The following is a 20738-nucleotide window of genomic DNA, read 5'->3' on the forward strand; positions in this document are numbered from 1 at the left end:
TACGATGAGGCCGACAAAATGGCCAGAGTGGCGCTGTTTTACCCTGCGCCGACCTGCGGTGTCAGAAAGAATTTATTTTAACGCAAGTGAATGGGTTTTTTGACAAACTTTAGACTAGATTTTCTTACTGTAATAAAAATTGACATAAATTCTATATGCTTCCAATTGCTAGTTTAAAGTCTCCTTTCAATCATCAGGATATGCGTTTTGCTAAATTATGGTCCTATTTATTATAAAATTGACGATAAAGTAGGCTATTCTCTAGGAGGGGCGGGATGATTTGATTGACAAGCTACACAACCAATAGCATTCATTCCCCGCCCCCCGCTCTTGATTGACAAGCTACCCAACCAATAATGGTCTGGTCTCATTCTGACGCGTATTGAAAGATGGCGGACCTACAGTCTTGCAACAATCGGCTTCATTTTCGGTCTGTAGAAAGCAGCGGAGGGGGTTTGTCCATCTCATTTATACAGTCTATGGTCCCGAGTCACAAAAGCAAACGGGGACGTGCACTCCCCTCTAACCTAGTGTACTTAACATAAAATGACTGCACGTGGAAAGGACCCCATCATTGCATGTAAAAGAACTGAACATTCTGAACACAGAATAGACTTTAGGTCTGAACAAGTGTCTCAGGACATGGTGATGGAAGGTGCAGTGCATTTCTTGCAGGTGATGGGAGAGGATTGGTGTAAATGCAACGCAAACCATGAGCAGGGCGCCACAGGGAATCGAACCCTGTCCTAGTAAAACCAGGAGAACCAGACCAGCGCCTTTTTGTTTTTTTTGCGTTTGTTTTTTTTATGACGCGAATGGCACATTTTATGACGCGAATGGCGCAACGCAAGTGACCTCCCTAACCCTAACCAGCAGCACCCTAACCAGCAGCAGCAAAGAATTAAAAAAAGTTCCTACCTTCCAGCCATCTTCACTGCACACGCTGCAGCAACAGCATCATAGTTCCTACCTTTCTGCCATCTTCACTGCACACGCTGCAGCAACAGCATCATAGTTCCTACCTTTCTGCCATCTTCACTGCACACGCTGCAGCAACAGCAGCATAATAGTTCCTACCTTTCTGCCATCTTCACTGCCACGCTGCAGCAACAGCATCATAGTTCCTACCTTTCTGCCATCTTCACTGCACACGCTGCAGCAACAGCCATAGATATAGAAACCTAGATCGTCACAGCGGATCATCCGTTTCCATCTGCATCTTCCTCTGTCACTCCAGCCACCTGCATGTCCTCAAGATGTCTTCTTTTGGTCAACTTCAGATTCTGGAAAGAAAGACAAAACAGTTCAGTTGTGTAGGCCATCGTTTCTCAAAGTAGGGTCCGGGGACCCCAAGGGGTTCCAGGGGGTCCCCAGCAAAATGGCTTAATACAGCATCACAATCATTTTAACCACTTTAACCTTTTATACTTTGGCTATTCAAAAATAGCAGATCTACAAGCTCATAGCTTAACTCAAAGCTTTGCTTCTGGGGGTCCCTGGAACCAAATATATGAGGGGCCAAATGCATATCATTTTGGGGGTCCTTCACATGAAGACGTATGAGAACCACAGGTGTAGGCCTAAAGTTTGAGAACCACAGGTGTAGGGCTACAGGGTCACATTTTGGAAGCCTTCACTACCATGCTTATGGGCTTTCAGACATCAGAAATTCACAACTAAAGACAGCTAGTGGTTCTCAAACATTTACATGTCAAGGACCCACAAATTCAATTATATTTGACCACAGACCCCATCTGAAAACATGTGCCAGGGACCAACGTACAAGATTTGCGTTGTACACACACACACACACACACACACACACACACACACACACACACACACACACACACACACACACACACACACACACACACACACACACACACACACACACACACACACACACACACACACACACACACACACACACACAAAAAACAATCAGTTGAAAACAACTGATTGGGTTGGTTTTAGTAGTTGTAGTTTAGTTGTAGGCTACTGATTCTAACCAAATTCTTAAACAATAATGTTAAATATTCAGGCAAAAATTGTCATATCATTCAAACAGTTTGTATTTACCTGCAGCAGAGCGGACAGGTTCCATTCTGAAGTGATCCACCCTGGCATCTCTCACCTGCCTTCTACTTATATCTAATAAGCACTGCTCACATCCAGTCTGGAGTCAATGGATCCCAGTTTGATTTCAATCAACACTAATTGTTGATTGAATTTCTGATGAAGATCTGATGATGATGATGGTGGTGTGTGTGTGTGTGTGTGTGTGTGTGTGTGTGTGTGTGTGTGTGTGTGTGTGTGTGTGTGTGTGTGTGTGTGTGTGTGTGTGTGTGTGTGTGTGTGTGTGTGTGTGTGCATGTGATTAGTGGAAGGTAACTGGGGTCTTCAACATACGTTTTTCAAGGACCACAAGGACCCCTGTGTGTTAGTGAGCGCCACCTGCTGCTGGCAGCATTCCAATATTTAACCATGGGTAGCAATATTCAATAAATCACAAGTGTGAAGAAACAAGCTTAATTAGAGAAGAACAGTGGGCAGCAGACAGCAGCACCCCAGAAAAACACACGTTTTGTCACATTCTTAAGCCAATAATTTGATGACCAGCAGAAATATGCTAATGTCTCTGGTAGGAGACTCAAAGGAGACTCTTTGTGTCTCCTACCGGAGCTGCGGTCAGTCTTCAAATTATTGGTTTAGGAATGCGACAAAACAAAAAAATCTCCATGAATTCAAGTCTCCATGGGGTGGGTAATTAATAGGAAAAAAAACATTTTGGGGGTGAACTATCCGACCTAACTGTACTATTAACAGTACATCAATGAGTAGCCATCATTCACAGTATATAAAAATGTCCAAGAAGCAGAAGCCATATATACACTATGAATGGAATTTCACTTGTCTATGTTCAGTAGGTACATTTTGCAAATAGCTGCTCAGGATTCTTTACAGTTTAGATTTAGTTCTTTCAGACCTTGTCCATGATCAGGGCACTAAAAGCTGCTGGGGAAAATGGGGGGGGGGGGGTGGCATATCTCTCATTTCTTCCTCTCTGCTGTCCACCTATCCTTCTCCATGGCATAGAAGGAGGATTGTTGGAATTCCTTCCATGACATCTCCTTTGCCATGCCTTTGAACAATAAAAGCACTTTTGATGGACAGTAAATGTACTTCCCAGTCACTCCTGGAAACCCAGTATGGATATGCGGATATGTTTGGGCCTTGCTTGAGCCCCTGGCGGCAGAAACGGCAAGGTTGAGTGTCTGGGAGTTTCCTCTTTCTCTGGGCTTTGGCCTCCACTCTCTGTTTTGTTGAGACCAGTTGAGACCGGAAACTAACATGTACTCTTCCAGGGAAATAGGACATTCTTCTGTGCATGTTTGCCTATCACAAATGAAGAAGAGAAAGTATTAGATTTATACATTAGACATATTTATTTTGAAACAAGTTGATATTCTTAATTATATTATAATTGTATAGTGTGTGAGTCAAGCCATGGCTCGTGATTCATAGCTCTGTAAATGCCCAGGGCTATCAGAGATGGCTTGGGTCCCACATTATAGTTTATTTAGGCTTCATTCACAACACAGCTTATATCATGGTAAACTTCACTGCTGGCTTGTGGTGTACATTTTTGTCAAAATTCTATTTTTGCCATGGACATACAAATGAGCAGACAATAATATTACCAGAAACACATAAAGAGCTATAGCCTTAAATTACCTTTACAGGTCTGTAACTCTGAGAGTGTAAAAATGGAACCAAACCCATGTGTGCACTCTCAGAGTTATGGGGGTCCTTGAAGATAAAAAGTTAGAGAACCACTGTCCTAGTGGACTCTTAATGTGCCATAGCGGCGTCATAGTAAATCAGTGTCATACATATTCTGAAGAAAACCCAGAGACTGACACTCAGTAATTGGGTCTTATGATCAAAACAAGAACTATATTATAATGTTATGTTATATAAAAAACAAACAAAACAAAAATTTGCCACAGACAAGGCCAAGTCTTGCAGACACATTGACGATTCTGACAATCCCTGCAAATAACTTAAATATGCAAAGCATATTACTGAAATATACAAAGAAACCCTGATTGACAATGACGGAATCAATAATAAACAATGTAAAAAATATGGTTAACACAGGCCATACTATCCTTAATAAATGGGAACTTTAATGTATTTTTATGTATGAACATTTTTTAATTGTTTCGCCCCAAAATGCTATAGGTTGAAAGGTGTTCAAAAAAGCATGCATGTGTAAATATGTTTCATCCAGCTGTGATACAGGTCATGTAAAGGGGGGAGGGGGGGTGCATGGAAGGAGAGGTGGGGCAAATCAAGTGTGATTTTGGCCAAACCTACAATGATTTAATTGTGTTAATTGTCTCAGACACACAGCAGGGCACTTAAAACTTCCTCAACAGTGTGGATAATAATAAGATATACAAGATTTAAAAATGTTAAAGATAGAAGTAAAACAGTAGTAGTAGTAAAACATTATGATGATTGATAGCACAGCAAAAGTTTATCACATGTACAAGACAATGCAAGCAGATCAGCAGGGAGCCTGACTCTCAGTCTCACATGAACGGTACAACCAGCCAGTATGCTTGTTGAATGAGAGTGAGTGAGTGAATGGGGGAGGGGAGAAATTTGCCTACGGAAATTCACAGGCCAGAACAAGTACAGGTGTACAGAACATATAAATCAGTAGTCCAACAATACCTACATTTACTAGTAAAAGCAATCGTATTTTCATGTAATAGTAATACCTATATTTAAACTGAAGTTTATAATGTAGGTGACTGATTAACATGCAACATGCCATGTGTTTACACATCAATCAAAACACCACAATGACCATTGTCCATGTTTTGCCTGATTCACTGCCTTTTTTTGCTATTATTTTAATGTTGTTTTATACTTTTGCTTTTCTTTTTTGCTTCATTGTTAAATTAGTTGTACTTTTTCTGTAATTGTAGTATTGCTCTGTAAAGTACTTTGAGATGCATTTCATGTCATGGAAGGTACTAAAGTTTATTGTTATTATTATTATCTGTATTCAAATACCCAACGACAATAATTAACCAGCTTATTTAAATTTAACCGGAGATGGGTCAAACGTTATACAAGTTGGGCATTTTGCCATTTTATCCATCCCCAAATAACAAGACAACAACATGCACATGTATTCATCAGTCAACTTTTCATTCATCCAAAACAAGCGACTTACCTTTGTTGTGTGTAAGGAATGAAATCAAATGCAGTAATAATCATGGATCATCTTCTCTGTTCTCTCACACTGACCGACTGGGGGGGGGGGGGGGGGCTGGTTGGGAGTGTGCGACTCTGAACAGCTGTGTACAGATGTTACGGTAACAGCATAACGGCAACTATTTATAAACATGGCCCAAATAAAACGCTAAAACGGCATGCTGACTAAACAGACTATGCCTATTTAGTAATGCACTGATGTCCTTCTATGATAAAAAGAAAAAACATTCTCGCCGTATTTTCGGAGACGCGTCTATTTACAGTTCAGGCCAGTCTAGATCCCCGCCTACTGTATCCGGTAATCTCCACGCGCACATACAGCAATGCACAAAGCTGTTTCCGTGTCCGCTCAAGACCGGATATGCAAACTGAAAAGCCAATTGGAACCCATTTAAAATGTACGTTCCGTGACCAATTTCTTAATCAAACATGGCCAACACAGCATTATGACTAAACGTACTATGTCATGCACGTGTTTAGTAGTGTACTTTTGCGTTCTATCGTTAAATACAAACATATTTGCCAGTCTTAACTCTATGGGTCCTGTCCCGTCCTGTCCGCACAAGAACTAAAAGCAAGATGGCTGCTCCTGCAAAACTGAGCTAGCCTGTGATTGGCTGGCAGAGTGAGGAACAGCGCCACAGACCTGTCATAGAGATAAAACGGTGGCCAAACACGGTATTGCATCCGTAGTGAGTTAAGACTACCATAGACTTTGCATTGGAAAAGTTAAGGGCGAGTTAAGCTTAATAGTCCAGGCGTTTCGGGCCAGAATCGTGCACTTTACGATACAAGCATGACATTTGGAACACAGTTAGAGCATGCCATAAGGAACATTTTTGGCTATAGGGCCATCGCAGATTTGTCCTGTGGTAACCATGGCAGCCATTTTCCAAAATGGCCTCCATCTGCTGTTATTTTACCAATAACTCAGGTGCTAGACCACCTAGGATCTTGATTCTGGTGACTAATCCTACATTTTCAAGGATGAGGAATACAGCGGTACTATTTACAACATTCTACTACCTAACTACATATATCTGGCATTCAGTTAATTAAATAATAGTAAACCCATCAAAATATGTAATGTAGTACAGTAGATGTTTTCAAACTGACACGTGTCAAGAATGCAGTACTTCACTGTTTCTTTTATTAGTAGTAGTATTGCATAATTATTTTCAATGGACTATAAGACACAACAAAGGCAGAGTACTCATGAGTCATAGCCTAATGGCATATAGACCAATTATTTGTTTACCAACATTGAGACTGGACGCACAGGTGATTGTTTCACACAATAAATTCTCAACCTGTTGTTTTGGGGTGCGCTGGTTTCAGCACACCCCAACCCCCTCTTGTGTGTTGGCTAGTGAGGCGCGTCCTAGCGAGACCTGATAGAATGGGTTTCATTGCGCGCACACTGGTTCCGCGCAGACTGGTTCTTATCAGTGTGACGTCGACTGTTAAGGGGTCTATTCAATAAATCCAGATAATCTACACAATGTTAGCTGCACAGTCCACCACAGTAGCAAAGGGCAGTACACTGAAGTGCTGCCTTAACACATCTGCATTGTCCACTGCATCCCTTTTTGCAACCACAGCGGAGGAGTTCCCGAAAGGCCAGGCTCGCTTCTGTGTGGTCCCGTGCACTTCCCATCCTCCTGTCAAAATTAGAATCAGCTTTATTGTCAGATCACAGGTTTACAAGTGTAAAGAATGGATTAAATTATTTGTATTCACCCGTCTCCTTCCTCTTCCACCCCCATTCACCTGGGGATGGGAGTTCAGGGGCTGCAACCATCGCCTGTCCCCAACAGTGGCCAGCTTGGTAGGCTGCCCTCTTTGTATGTTGAATCAGTGCAGCTCGTGTTGGGGGGAGTCCATCAATTGTTCTGCCCTTCTGGGTGAATAGCTGCTTCCGTGCCCGCTCACTGATGCCTGGCCGCTAGTGCGGTCATAGAGCAGTACCACAAATCCCTCCAGAGGCTCCATCCAGTCATCTATTTTGTCTGGGATGGCAGCTAAGGAACTGAAGGCACGTGTGACGTCACCATAGTTTTTCCAGGTCTCCCATGCCGTCTTCTTGCCTCTGCCTCCAAAAGATGACACTGTGTCACATCCAGTAAAGGCATGGAACATGAGTAAGGCTAAGCATCGATCTGGGCCTAATGCCCTTGCCATCTCATGAGCTGCTAAGTTACGGAAACTTTTCCCAGTTCCAAAAGCAACCCACAGCTCAGTCAAGTGGAGGCGTTGGGCTGACGTTACTGCCAGGACCATGTGCCTATTGTCACCTTGCTATACCCTTTCTTCACATTATCTTCTAGGTGTAATATGACACGAGTATCAGCCTCCTCATGTACTGTAGTTAGTTAGGTAGTTACTAGCATGTTGTAAATAGTACCACTGTATTCCTCATCCTTGAAAATGTAGGATTAGTCACCAGAATCAAGATCCTAGGTGGTCTAGCACCTGAGTCATTGGTAAAATGACAGCAGGTGGTGGCCATTTTGAAAGATGGCTGCCATGGTTACCACAGGACAATTCTATATAGTACCACTGTATTCCTCATACTTGAAAATGTAGGATTAGTCACCAGAATCAAGATCCTAGGTGGTCTAGCACCTGAGTTATTGGTAAAATAAAAGCAGATGGAGGCCATTTTGGAAAATGGCTGCCATGGTTACCACAGGACAAATCTGCGATGGCCCTATAGCCAAAAATGTTCCTTATGGCATGCTCTAACTGTGTGACAAATGTCATGCTTGTATCGTAAAGTGCACGATTCCATCAAAATATGGCCAGAAACGTCTGGACTATAACATTTCCCAGTGCTCGCGCACTGAGTAATGGTGCCTACTTCTGATATGGGAGGTTGCAAATTCAAGTCCAGGTTCTGACAATGTATCAAGGTGTACCCAACATCTTGCCAAATTTGGAACACTCTTTTTGTCCCTCCAAGTAATATATATAAATCTTTCTTATGGGGGGTCCTGGCACTACATCTTTTGACATGGGTGTCCACGGCCATACATATATATATATATATATATATATATATATATCAATTTGGGGGTCGTTGTCATGAAGACTTGAACCTGTGACTAAAGAGACAGCCATAGCTGAATGGGTAGAGTGGCTACCTGGTAAGCAGTAAGTCACAGGTTCAAGTCGCACCCCAGTAACATGTCTGAGTGTCATTTCCTCTGAGAAGGTGTGGGGAAAGGGACTTTAGATGCAGCTGCACTGTTGCAGATGGCTTTGAACTATACAGTACATTAAAAGACTAACATAATGATGTTGCAGAAAGTAAATGTTTACACGTAGTAGCCTTAGTTAACTTAGTTACTATGTATAAAGTAAGTTTGAATCAGGCATAAATCCATTTCAATAAAGTGAATTCCAGTGGTGGAAAAATTACTCAAATGTTTTAGTAAAAGTAAAAGTATCAATACTGCAATGTAGAAGTTTACTTGAGTAAAAGTGCAAAAGTATTGGTATCAAAATGTGCTTAAAGTACCAAAAGTAAAAGTACTAAAATGTTTGAAAATAGCAGATCTACAAGCTCACAACGCGCCACGCTGTGGGCTTGTAGATCTGCCATTTTCAAATAGCCTAGGTATAAAATAGGGCTAAAGTGGTTACTTTATGTTTTATAAAGTAATAAATACTTTATACCTGCAAAGTAACTAAAGTTTTCAAATAATTTGCCTCCGAGATGTAGTGGAGTACAAGTAAAAGTATAGACAATTGGAAGTACCTCAAAAATGTACTTAGTTATTTTACACCACTGGTGAATTCAGAGTTTCATTTATAACATGAATGCGTCCCGAGTCACAAAAGCAAACGGGGACGGGCACTCCCCTCTAACCTAGTGTACTTAACATAAAATGACTGCACGTGGAAAGGACCCCATCATTGCATGTAAAAGAACTGAACATTGTGAACACAGAATAGACTTTAGGTCTGAACAAGTGTCTCAGGACATGGTGATGGAAGGTGCAGTGCATTTCTTGCAGGTGATGGGAGAGGATTGGTGTAAATGCAACGCAAACCATGAGCAGGGCGCCACAGGGAATCGAACCCTGTCCTAGTAAAAACCAGGAGAACCAGACCAGCGCCTTTTTTTGGTTTTTTTGCGTTTGTTTTTTTTATGACGCGAATGGCACATTTTATGACGCGAATGGCGCAACGCAAGTGACCTCCCTAACCCTAACCAGCAGCACCCTAACCAGCAGCAGCAAAGAATTAAAAAAGTTCCTACCTTCCAGCCATCTTCACTGCACACGCTGCAGCAACAGCATCATAGTTCCTACCTTTCTGCCATCTTCACTGCACACGCTGCAGCAACAGCATCATAGTTCCTACCTTTCTGCCATCTTCACTGCACAGGCTGCAGCAACAGCCATAGATATAGAAACCTAGATCGCCACAGCAGATCATCCGTTTCCATCTGCGTCTTCCTCTGTCACTCAAGCCACCTGCATGTCCTCAAGATGTCTTCTTCTGGTCAACTTCAGATTCTGGAAAGAAAGACAAAACAGTTCAGTAGGCCATTGTTTTCTTTTTGTTTTTTTGCGTTGGCGCATTTTTGCGAATGGCACATTTTATGACGCGAATGGCGCAACAAAAGTGACCTCCCTAACCCTAACCAGCAGCAGCAAAGAATTAAAAAAAGTTCCTACCTTCCAGCCATCTTCACTGCACACGCTGCAGCAACAGCATCATAGTTCCTACCTTTCTGCCATCTTCACTGCACACGCTGCAGCAACAGCATCATAGTTCCTACCTTTCTGCCATCTTCACTGCACAGGCTGCAGCAACAGCCATAGCTATAGAAACCTAGATCGCCACAGCAGATCATCCGTTTCCATCTGCGTCTTCCTCTGTCACTCAAGCCACCTGCATGTCCTCAAGATGTCTTCTTCTGGTCAACTTCAGATTCTGGAAAGAAGGACAAAACAGTTCAGTAGGCCATTGTTTTCTTTTTGTTTTTTTGCGTTGGCGCATTTTTGCGAATGGCACATTTTATGACGCGAATGGCGCAACACAAGTGACCTCCCTAACCCTAACCAGCAGCAGCAAAGAATTTAAAAAAGTTCCTACCTTCCAGCAATCTTCACTGCACACGCTGCAGCAACAGCAGCATAATAGTTCCTACCTTTCTGCCATCTTCACTGCCACGCTGCAGCAACAGCATCATAGTTCCTACCTTTCTGCCATCTTCACTGCACACGCTGCAGCAACAGCCATAGATATAGAAACCTAGATCGTCACAGCGGATCATCCGTTTCCATCTGCATCTTCCATCTGTCACTCCAGCCACCTGCATGTCCTCAAGATGTCTTCTTTTGGTCAACTTCAGATTCTGGAAAGAAAGACAAAACAGTTCAGTTGTGTAGGCCATCGTTTCTCAAAGTAGGGTCCGGGGACCCCCAAGGGGTTCCAGGGGGTCCCCAGCAAAATGGCTTAATACAGCATCACAATCATTTTAACCACTTTAACCTTTTATACTTTGGCTATTCAAAAATAGCAGATCTACAAGCTCATAGCTTAACTCAAAGCTTTGCTTCTGGGGGTCCCTGGAACCAAATATATGAGGGGGCCAAATGCATATCATTTTGGGGGTCCTTCACATGAAAACGTATGAGAACCACAGGTGTAGGCCTAAAGTTTGAGAACCACAGGTGTAGGGCTACAGGGTCACATTTTGGAAGCCTTCACTACCATGCTTATGGGCTTTCAGACATCAGAAATTCACAACTAAAGACAGCTAGTGGTTCTCAAACATTTACATGTCAAGGACCCACACATTCAATTATATTTGGCCACAGACCCCATCTGAAAACATGTGCCAGGGACCAACGTACAAGATTTGCGTTGTACACACACACACACACACACACACACAGTTTTGAAAACAACTGATTGGGTTGGTTTTAGTAGTTGTAGTTTAGTTGTAGGCTACTGATTGGGTTGGTTTTAGTAGTTGTAGTTTAGTTGTAGGCTATGGTTTAGTTTAGGCTACAAACCCAATTCTTAAACAATAATGTTAAATATTCAGGCAAAAATTGTCATATCATTCAAACAGTTTGTATTTACCTGCAGCAGAGCAGACAGGTTCCATTCTGAAGTGATCCACCCTGGCATCTCTCACCTGCCTTCTATTTATATCTAATAAGCACTGCTCACATCCAGTCTGGAGTCAATGGATCCCAGTTTGATTTCAATCAACACTAATTGTTGATTGAATTTCTGATGAAGATCTGATGATGATGATGGTGTGTGTGTGTGTGTGTGTGTGTGTGTGTGTGTGTGTGTGTGTGTGTGTGTGTGTGTGTGTGTGTGTGTGTGTGTGTGTGTGGAAGGTAACTGGGGTCTTCAACATACGTTTTTCAAGGACCACAAGGACCCCTGTGTTAGTGAGCGCCACCTGCTGCTGGCAGCATTCCAATATTTAACCATGGGTAGCAATATTCAATAAATCACAAGTGTGAAGAAACAAGCTTAGTTAGAGAAGAACAGTGGGCAGCAGACAGCAGCACCCCAGAAAAACACACGTTTTGTCGCATTCTTAAGCCAATAATTTGATGACCAGCAGAAATATGCTAATGTCTCTGGTAGGAGACTCAAAGGAGACTCTTTGTGTCTCCTACCGGAGCTACCGGAAAAAAATCTCCATGAATTCAAGTCTCCATGGGGTGGGTAATTAATAGGAAAAAAAAGCATTTTGGGGGTGAACTATCCGACCTAACTGTACTATTAACAGTACATCAATGAGTATTGACTTCAGTGCCTACGCTGGACTTGAACCTGTGGCCCTGTTAAAAGAGACCACAGCGGCATCTACCGACTATCCGCTGCCCTACAGTACCTCCACACATTCACACATGTTTCTTTTAGTGTTTTTAATTGTAGTTCCTGAATGTTAGTCTTCAAAACATGCTTCAGAGTAAAGGAGCAGGAAGATTTGAATGTGGGGCCCCCTGGCATAAAATCTGTTCAGATGAGGGTTCTGCAAAATACACATCAAATTCTGGGGTCCTTGATATGAAGGAGTGTGTAAACCACTGTGTTGGTCATAGGAGTAGCCATAGCTGAATGGGTAGAGAGCCTGCCTAAGAAACAGAAAGTCCTGGGTTCAAATCCTGAGCTAAGCAATGTGATTGTGTCCATGAAATAGACACTGAGCTCCTAGCTGCTCCTCTGTGTGTAGCAACTGAATAAAGTGTAAGGATTACTGTTGTCTGGTTGCCCTGTTAGGGCAATCACACTAATAAAATATTTAACAGTTTCTATAATGGAGGTATGTTTACCCCTAGTGGTACATGGAGGTACTGCAGGGGGTATGTGAGAGAATCCACTCAGAGAAAATCATTTTACTGTTATGTTTAATAAAACACTGACAACCCTTTGCATGAATCTGCTGATCTATACAATTAAATAAAAACCTGACTAGCACAGCCCTTATTGAATAGAAAGCAACGGTTATTTGCACATTATTTGAACACATCAGTGGTTCTCAATTTGTTTCATGTCAAGGACCCCCAAATTGACCACTGTAATAAATGATGCTCTAATGGTCTTTTTCTGAACAATCGTCAGATGGTGAGGAACAACGAGCTCGACCCCCAGAACATCAGACATGGCATAGAGGATGCAGTTATGGGACTTAGCATCAGCACTAAACAGTGAGCCTGGCGTTCCATAGGTCCAGGTCCTCAAGGTGAACTGTGGCCAGTAGCATATCGGCCAAGGGCCTCAACACTCACTGAGAAGAAAATGGAATCTCTTTATAATAAATCAATGTTCATGTACAAGAGAAATGATTAAAGCACAAGTAGCCTTTTCGAATACATTTTCAGTTTCTTTATTCAAAAAGAACAAGATCAATACAACGGCAAACTGTACTTTCAAATCTTAAAACATAAAATATGAAACAATGTAAAAGGAAATCAAGTACTCAAAGTCCAATCAAAAAATCAAGACTTAAGATTACAGAACTTTCAATTGTTTTCAAATTAGAGTACCATGTTTGAAAAAAACAAAAATCACAAAAGATACACAGTACCTTTTAACATCTAGTTACATTTTAACTAGTTAACATCACTTACCCTAAAAACGAATTCTGTGTATCATAACAAGGCAGAAATAACAAATTCTGTGTATCATAACAGGGCAGAAATAACAAATAATTGCAAAGTACATCCACTTGTGAAACAAAATAATGACCTACTCTACTGAAGCATGTATGCTTTGTTCTTCACTCCTTCTTCTCTTTCTTGTTTCCCCACTTGGCCATTTTGTTATTGACAGGGGTCTTCATGAATCTGCTCGACTTCATGTAGGCAGCAATCTTCTCCAAAGCCTATTTAACAAAGCAAATTGTGTTACTTGTGAACCAACCACAACTTTCTACACACAGCCAAAACATCATCCAAAGAGAGATGTCACACACCACCTAAGGAGCACAAATGTACAGTATGCGTTTTAACAATGTTGGTGTGTGAATTCTCTTTACAATTCACCCTTGCATCGATAGAGATACTGATCTCGCACACACCCCGTAAACATATTTTATGTGCATTCGAGGTGACGGAGCACCTTCTAGAGGTGACGGTCCAGCTCCAGCATTAGCCCTTGTGTTGTGTCATGGAGTTAATTTTGTCATTTATGTTGGTATGTGTTTTTATGTAAGACCATGACTGTGATGTGAATTTGATTTGATCATTTCCTTTCCAACGTGCTGTAACACTCATTTCAATATGATGCTGCTGTAAATAAGGAGTAATTCCTTTAAAATCTGTTGTCACAACCTGTACTTCAAGATGAGCAGAACTTGGGTCATTACGTTATTATTAACCAACATTTACACCAGGCCCTCTGTGTGTGGGCTGGTCAGGTATGCATAATGTATAGGTAGATAGACTACTGTACACTGCTCCTTAGAATTCTCTACAGGAAATAACATTTGTACACTGCTCCTATACGTAAAGACAGTAAAATGATGTCTTGTTGAGTTCCATTTGGATCATTATTGCATCCAAACTTTTGTGTTTCTGAATGTTTTTCAGTGTTCTCTGGCAGGCAGACAATATGTCAGCATCGGATCTATACAAAATGTATGGTCACCAGTCTAACTAAGCAACAGTTATAAATCTCTGTCACCACTTCTTTGTTCAGAGTGCCTTAATTTGTTGTGCTTGTTTTGTGGTGAAAATGTGTTTATTGTGAGATTACTAAAAAGATGCAAAGAATAATCAGATGTTGAGATTAATTGACAATTAAACAATGCTATTTATGCTAACATAAATCAAGCACATTTGTTGGTCTAGGTATGTCCGGACTAAATACACAAGTTCCCAACGGAAAATTCTTCATTAATCTTTTATCTAAGAATGTGATAGGAGTCTAGACTGGATAGATGATTTGTCAATAAAAATGCATAGAATAGAGTTTCTAATGAATGGAGTTCTACATTTTCCACATTCATACAGGCCTACAGTGTAGTCATTTTCCTCAGTGAAATCCCTGTATGTGATGTATGTGAATATGTGTTTCAGAGAGAATGTCTGACCTCAAAACGGTCCAAAAGATCTTTGAGGTTTTTGAAGTCATCCAGGCATTTAGACTCAAACATTCTGTGCTGGTCCAATAGCTCATACATAACAAAGTCCACAAAGGTGATCTGAGAGAGAACACATACAAATGTACATGAATGTAAAATTAAAACAAAGAATGCTGAATCAAGACTTTAAACATGATTCCTCCATGACAGGAAACCTTCCAGTGGGTTTATGAAAGAGAAGCACCTTGTCACCCGCAAACCACTTCCGGTCTCCCAAATACACAGAGAACTGTTTCAGCAAGGCAGGCAGCTTCTCCAAGTACTTTGGCTTAATCGTGTCCTGGTATCAAAGAAAGTGGGGTCAGCATTGATGCAGTTCCAAAGCAAAGAAATTATATACTCAAGTGCCTCTGTGTCTGTCTGTCTCTGTCTGTGTCTGTGTGTGTGTGTGTGTGTGTGTATAGGGCATTGCTGAAAATGAGCACCAATTGTGCTCAGCTACTACCCTGGGTAAAATTATAAAAAGTGTGAACAAATTCTAAGGTTGTGTCTTACAAAGTCAGTGTAGCACATCATGACAAAGCCATTACGGAAGTCCATCGACTGGTTCTCCAAGATGTCCACTCGCACCTTCTCCTCCTCACTTTCTCCACCTATCATTGAATGAGTTTAAAGAGATGCTCAATGGAGACAATGAAATCCTAATTCAAAAAGCTTATGCACAGTGGACAATTTAGTGTGCATGCAATTGTTTTAATGTGTGAAATTGCCTTTGTGCATCACATTCCCCATGTGTGCCTAGACATGTAGTGTAAAGTTTAAGTCCCCCATCTCTGGGAACAACGTGTACCCTTGCTGAGCTGAAGATCAAATCCAACCCACTCACCCACCCTTCTCCCTCTCAGCGTTCTCTTTGTCCGGGTCAATAATAAACTAGAGCGGAAAGACTAGTCCCCTCTTCTGTGACAAATGAGCAACACACACAGTGTAGACAGCTTGCAGAATTCTCAACATAGATTACTTACAGAGCTTGTTCTTGCGAGCAATGTATCTGATGATGGCATTGCTCTGAACTATCTTCCTATCACCATCCTCAAGATAGGGCAGCTATGGTAAAATAACAGAAGATTATTATTAGTCACTGGCAGGACCACTTTTCAACTGTGATCAATACAAAGGTAGATTGTCTTACATTTGGGAAGTCCATCCCAAGTTTCTGCTTCTCGTCAAACCAGCAACTTTTATCATAATTTGGAGCTGTGTGAGACAAAAGCATTGCACAAAGTAGTAGCTCGATTTATGGCAAAATACTGTACATCATCCAATGAAGTATTTTTGGTAGTGGATTAAGTTAATGTACCTTCACCACAGACATAGAACTTGTCCTCATATTTTGTGCCAGTGTATTCCAGCAGCAAACGGATAGGCTGGGCAAGCTGCACAAAGGAGAAACTGGTTAGTTATATCCGATATGCTACAATGTACTTTATTGTCCCTGTGGGGAAATCTGTCTTGGACTCACATGCTGCACACAGCCTAGACCTAGGCTATAGCAGCCTCCATAAATGATGGCAAATCGCAACCACAAATGACACATTACACAACCAGCCTCAAGCAACAATATTTACATTTTTTAAGTAAGGTAGGCACAAAGGACTTAGTTGTGCACCGGTGTCATACACAGAAAAGATTTACAAGCTCACAACATGTCACAAGATGTTGTGTAGATAGATTTTTGTGCTCGACGGAGCACGCAACTAATAAGTTAGTGCTCATACTCAGCGTGAAGAATTAGAAAAGGATCAGACAATATGCTCTATGCTTGCCTGAGAACAGACTCCTCAAACATTGACTGGATGGTCTGGTGTTCATTCATTCCACCCCACCTTCATGACAAGCAAGCTTACATTTTAACTTTCTGCATACTGCACAGTGAGACTGCCAACATTGCTGGCATGCCAAACCTGACTATGCTTATAGTCTGATAGAATAAAAGCATAATCCTCTGAGTCACCCCATGCACCCTAAGTCTGTCAAAAGTATGATCTCGGCTTTAAACGAGAACTCAAACTTTCAACATGGGCCTTTCCAGCTAAAGATGTTCAAGTGAACACCAAGGCTCTTTGTAGGAGCAGTCCTTATTGACTGGCTCAATCATCAGGACCACTGATCTCCCCATTGACCTATGGTCAACCATCAACCACGTCTCCATCAGTTCCCCCCTCACATTTAAAATGAGATTTTCATCATCACCACTGCACAAAACTATTCATTTCAGTTAGATGTAGTTTGAAGGACTTGGATGGAATGAGAAAGCTTGCATAATGGCCCTCTGTGGCACACATTCTATTGTTTGCTAAAAAAAAAAGAACTTCATGTCCAGTTGAAAATGATGTGGATCAACACGTTTAGTAAAAACAATATGCACATTTTAAAAGCTATAGACGCATCTTCATTTCACTACCTAAAAACAAAACACCTTTAAAATGTATATGCTTGAATATTCCTATTGTGCGGGGTGTCTACTGTACCATATGGTGCCATAGGGTACAGTAGGTAATGCATTACCTTTGTTCAGAGCTAGAATTATACACTTTGTGCGCACACAAATCTACACCAAACCCAATCTACAAAAGAAAAGTAGACCAATTTTTAAGTCTAGACTAGAGCTTTACCATTGAGGCTGGCCATTGAACGAACACGTGCACACAAAGCAAACCCCGGTGTTTCGCTGTTGCATAACTACTCTTTCTTTCGATAGGTAGCATTTTTCCAAAATCATAAAATGCACGGATTATAGGTTATATTTTCCACTGAATCGAGCAAGTTCGCTGAAAGTGCCAATATTTTGACTTTGTCAACGATACAGATCGCATTCCTTACCCCACGAATATCCCAGTAAGCCAGTTTCATTGTCATCTTGTAGCAGATTATTCAGTCCAAACACAAAAAGAGAACCGTTCCAATGAATGAATCCACACACAACCTGCTGACAGAGAACCACGGATCCTATAAGAAATGTGTTCAACAGGGTTGCCAAGACCGCTTATTATAAGCGACTTTGGGCTTGTTTCCTAATGTTGTTTAAACCAGTGTCTCTCAAACTGTTGCTGGCGTCAAGGATCCCCCAGATTCACTCCACAGACCCCTCCCCATCTGATTTATTTTGTGCCAGGGACACCCCCCACCATACAAGATTTGTAGCTGTAGAATACAACTCTCGTAGACGTATTTATGATTCTGACGTTTTCAATCTACGAGAGTTGTAGACACTCCTCCCCATTGTCACTGGGACTTTCAGCTCCTAGCCAGTCTGGGGCTTCAAACATGTACAAATGCAAAAATAAAGGCGCTTACCCCCAAGCTCCAAATGTTAACTAACTGTCCGGAGTTCTAGTGCAATGTAATAATCCATCTTTCAATAAAGAAGTGTTTTAATCCCGTCTGTGGCCGAACGCCATTTTTTCACCCTCGTTTACTTCCTGTTTACATTGAGTGTAATTCCGGGTTTCACCAGATGCGGCGCGACACTACCGCCCATTGGGAACTTCCGACAGAATCAGCCACATACGGGATTAAAACACTTCTTTATTGAAAGATATGGATTATTACATTGCACTAGAAATCCGGACAGTTAGTTAACATTTGGGGCTTGGGGGAAGCACCTATTATTTTTCTATTTGTACATGTTTGGAGCCCCGGACAGACTAGGAGCTGAAAGTCCCAGTGACAATGGGGAGGAGTGTCTACAACTCTCGTAGATTGAAAACGTCAGAATCATAAATACGTCTACGAGAGTTGTATTCTACAGCTACAAGATTTGTGTTGTTGTCGACATGTTTCAAAAATGTTCCAAAATCACTTTTTAAAAAAAATAGCAGATCTAGGTCGGCTATTTTCAAATAGCCGTAGCCCAGTCGCTTCTTTTGGGCTTGTTTTCATAGACCTGTTTGCTTATTTTTCTTGCAGAATCTGGCAACACTGGTGTTGAATTCAACAGCCAATGAGGGAAGCCTGATTTTTAAAGACTCAGTGAAGGTGGGCGTGTCGTGTATGGTCTGGCGAAATACAGATTATAGTTGGATCTAAAGTAAACCCCGGTTTTGCTGCCAGTGCAAATACTTCAAAGTTGGTCAACTGTTCGGCCGCTAAACTACTTGAATACGTAATCTTTGGCATGAGATTGGCATTTGCCAGTTCAAAGGCTTGGCAGCTGAACTTTGAAGTTCAAAGGTCAGCTTTTGAACACACTTTCAACATCAAGCTCAAGGAGTTTGAGTTCAAACTTTGAACTCAAACTCCTTGAGCTTGATGTTGAAAGTGTGCAGTAGTAAAAGGTCAAATATGAAAGCTCTTGAGAGCCCAAACAGTGTCATGTTGTCAGGCTAAAGCAAGCGATGAATGAATAAATAATTTAATAATTTGATAACTTGTGAACATTAATGCATTCCACTGATTTGTGCAGATTTCAGTATTACAGTGAATGCAACTATAATCCTCACATTCTAGTGAAATCTAGGCCTAATAGAGTTTATTTTGTAAACTACTTGTCTGACAATACTCACTGACCCTGGTCAAGTGGCACATTACCGGGCAGATAATGAAGACAGTGTAGCCTCTGTTCACACTCATCTTCTGTTGGTGTCCAGTGATGAGACTGGAGTTGGCAACTTGGCATGATATCCACAATCAACAGTCATGTCTTGTTTCCTAAAATGTCTGCTATTTACGTATGCTAATTATGGATCTTCAAACAAGATTTTATCTAGACTTCTTTGATTGGGGGGGGGGGGGGGGGGGGGGGCTCTGGGCAGTAATGTTGTTGTTTTTTTGGTTAAAACAACAAGCTTTGGTGTTAAAAGGTTAAAGCATTATATTCTGATAGTAATCATCGCTATAAGTGTTTGTTCAGTAACAGGAGTCTCCCTGTCTCTCCAGCTCTTTAACAAACAGAAAATAAATTTTCAGGTAGGAGACAACATCTCAGCCAATCAGGAGAGAGTACCCATTTATCAGCTTCATTTTATAGTGTTCAAGTTCCAATTTTGTCTGCTCATTTATTTGTGTCATCACATCCAATTTCACTTGTTTAATCTATACCCTGACTGAGTTATTTGTCCTGATTGGATCAAATTGGTATCCCAACCTGAACATGTAATAAAGAGCTGGAGAGACACATGAACAAACACTCTATAGCAGGGGTTTTCAACTGGTGGTCGGTGGAGGCATTGCATGTAGTCCCTGATCATGCATTCAGTAATGTAGGAAAGTGAAGAACTTCACATTCCCTCGTGAAGTTCTGGATGAGTTGTCAGGCAGAATTCCAGAGCTTACAGTAAAAGGTAAATATATATATTTTTTTCATGCTGGCATACCTGAAGAATATGTACAGGGCAAGGTTCGAGCCAGAAAATGACATGAGACTCCACTATAGCCAAGAAGAGATAGACATGGACATGGTCATGAGAAATAGTTCACTCAATGACCTGTTGACCTAAGATGACGTGTCAATGTAGTTGATAGCAGTTATTGGGAAGTAGGAGGTCAAGAACTGCCACAGAAAAGGGAGAAGGGGAAGTGTACCGGATTGCCTTTGTTATCATTATTGCCCATGTAATAGGGTGTGTCTGCTCACTCATACATAAGTTACAAATCAATATATCAGTTAACATACAATAGAAATAACTGCAACTTTAAAGAGATGTTTATTATTTTCTTTGAAACATTATGTTACAAAACAATATATCACCAAGAGCACAAAAAAAATCTATGGGAGAGCTTTTGAACAGCATTAAGTATTTATAATAAACTCAATAACAAAACAAAAACTGTGAAAAGATAGTGATCCTTTATCTTTGAGATGTCATGTCTCAGG

General features: G+C 41.3%; 1 protein-coding gene across 1 annotated transcript; it reads right to left on the minus strand.

The window, feature by feature from the left end:
• Positions 1-13150: 13150 nt before the first annotated feature.
• LOC311053734 (glutathione S-transferase Mu 3-like) lies at positions 13151-17869 on the minus strand. The gene is made up of 8 exons (XM_084069413.1): positions 17747-17869; positions 16224-16299; positions 16056-16120; positions 15889-15970; positions 15419-15516; positions 15108-15203; positions 14873-14983; positions 13151-13663 (listed from the first exon to the last, which is right to left on the minus strand). The coding sequence occupies exons 1-8, from the start codon at positions 17780-17782 to the stop codon at positions 13559-13561; spliced, it is 669 nt and encodes a 222-aa protein (XP_083925539.1). The 5' UTR covers positions 17783-17869; the 3' UTR covers positions 13151-13558.
• Positions 17870-20738: the final 2869 nt, after the last annotated feature.

This window comes from Gymnoscopelus microlampas (assembly GCF_963454915.1).
Source record: "Gymnoscopelus microlampas genome assembly, chromosome: 10".
In the NCBI taxonomy this organism is placed as follows: Eukaryota; Metazoa; Chordata; class Actinopteri; order Myctophiformes; family Myctophidae; genus Gymnoscopelus; species Gymnoscopelus microlampas.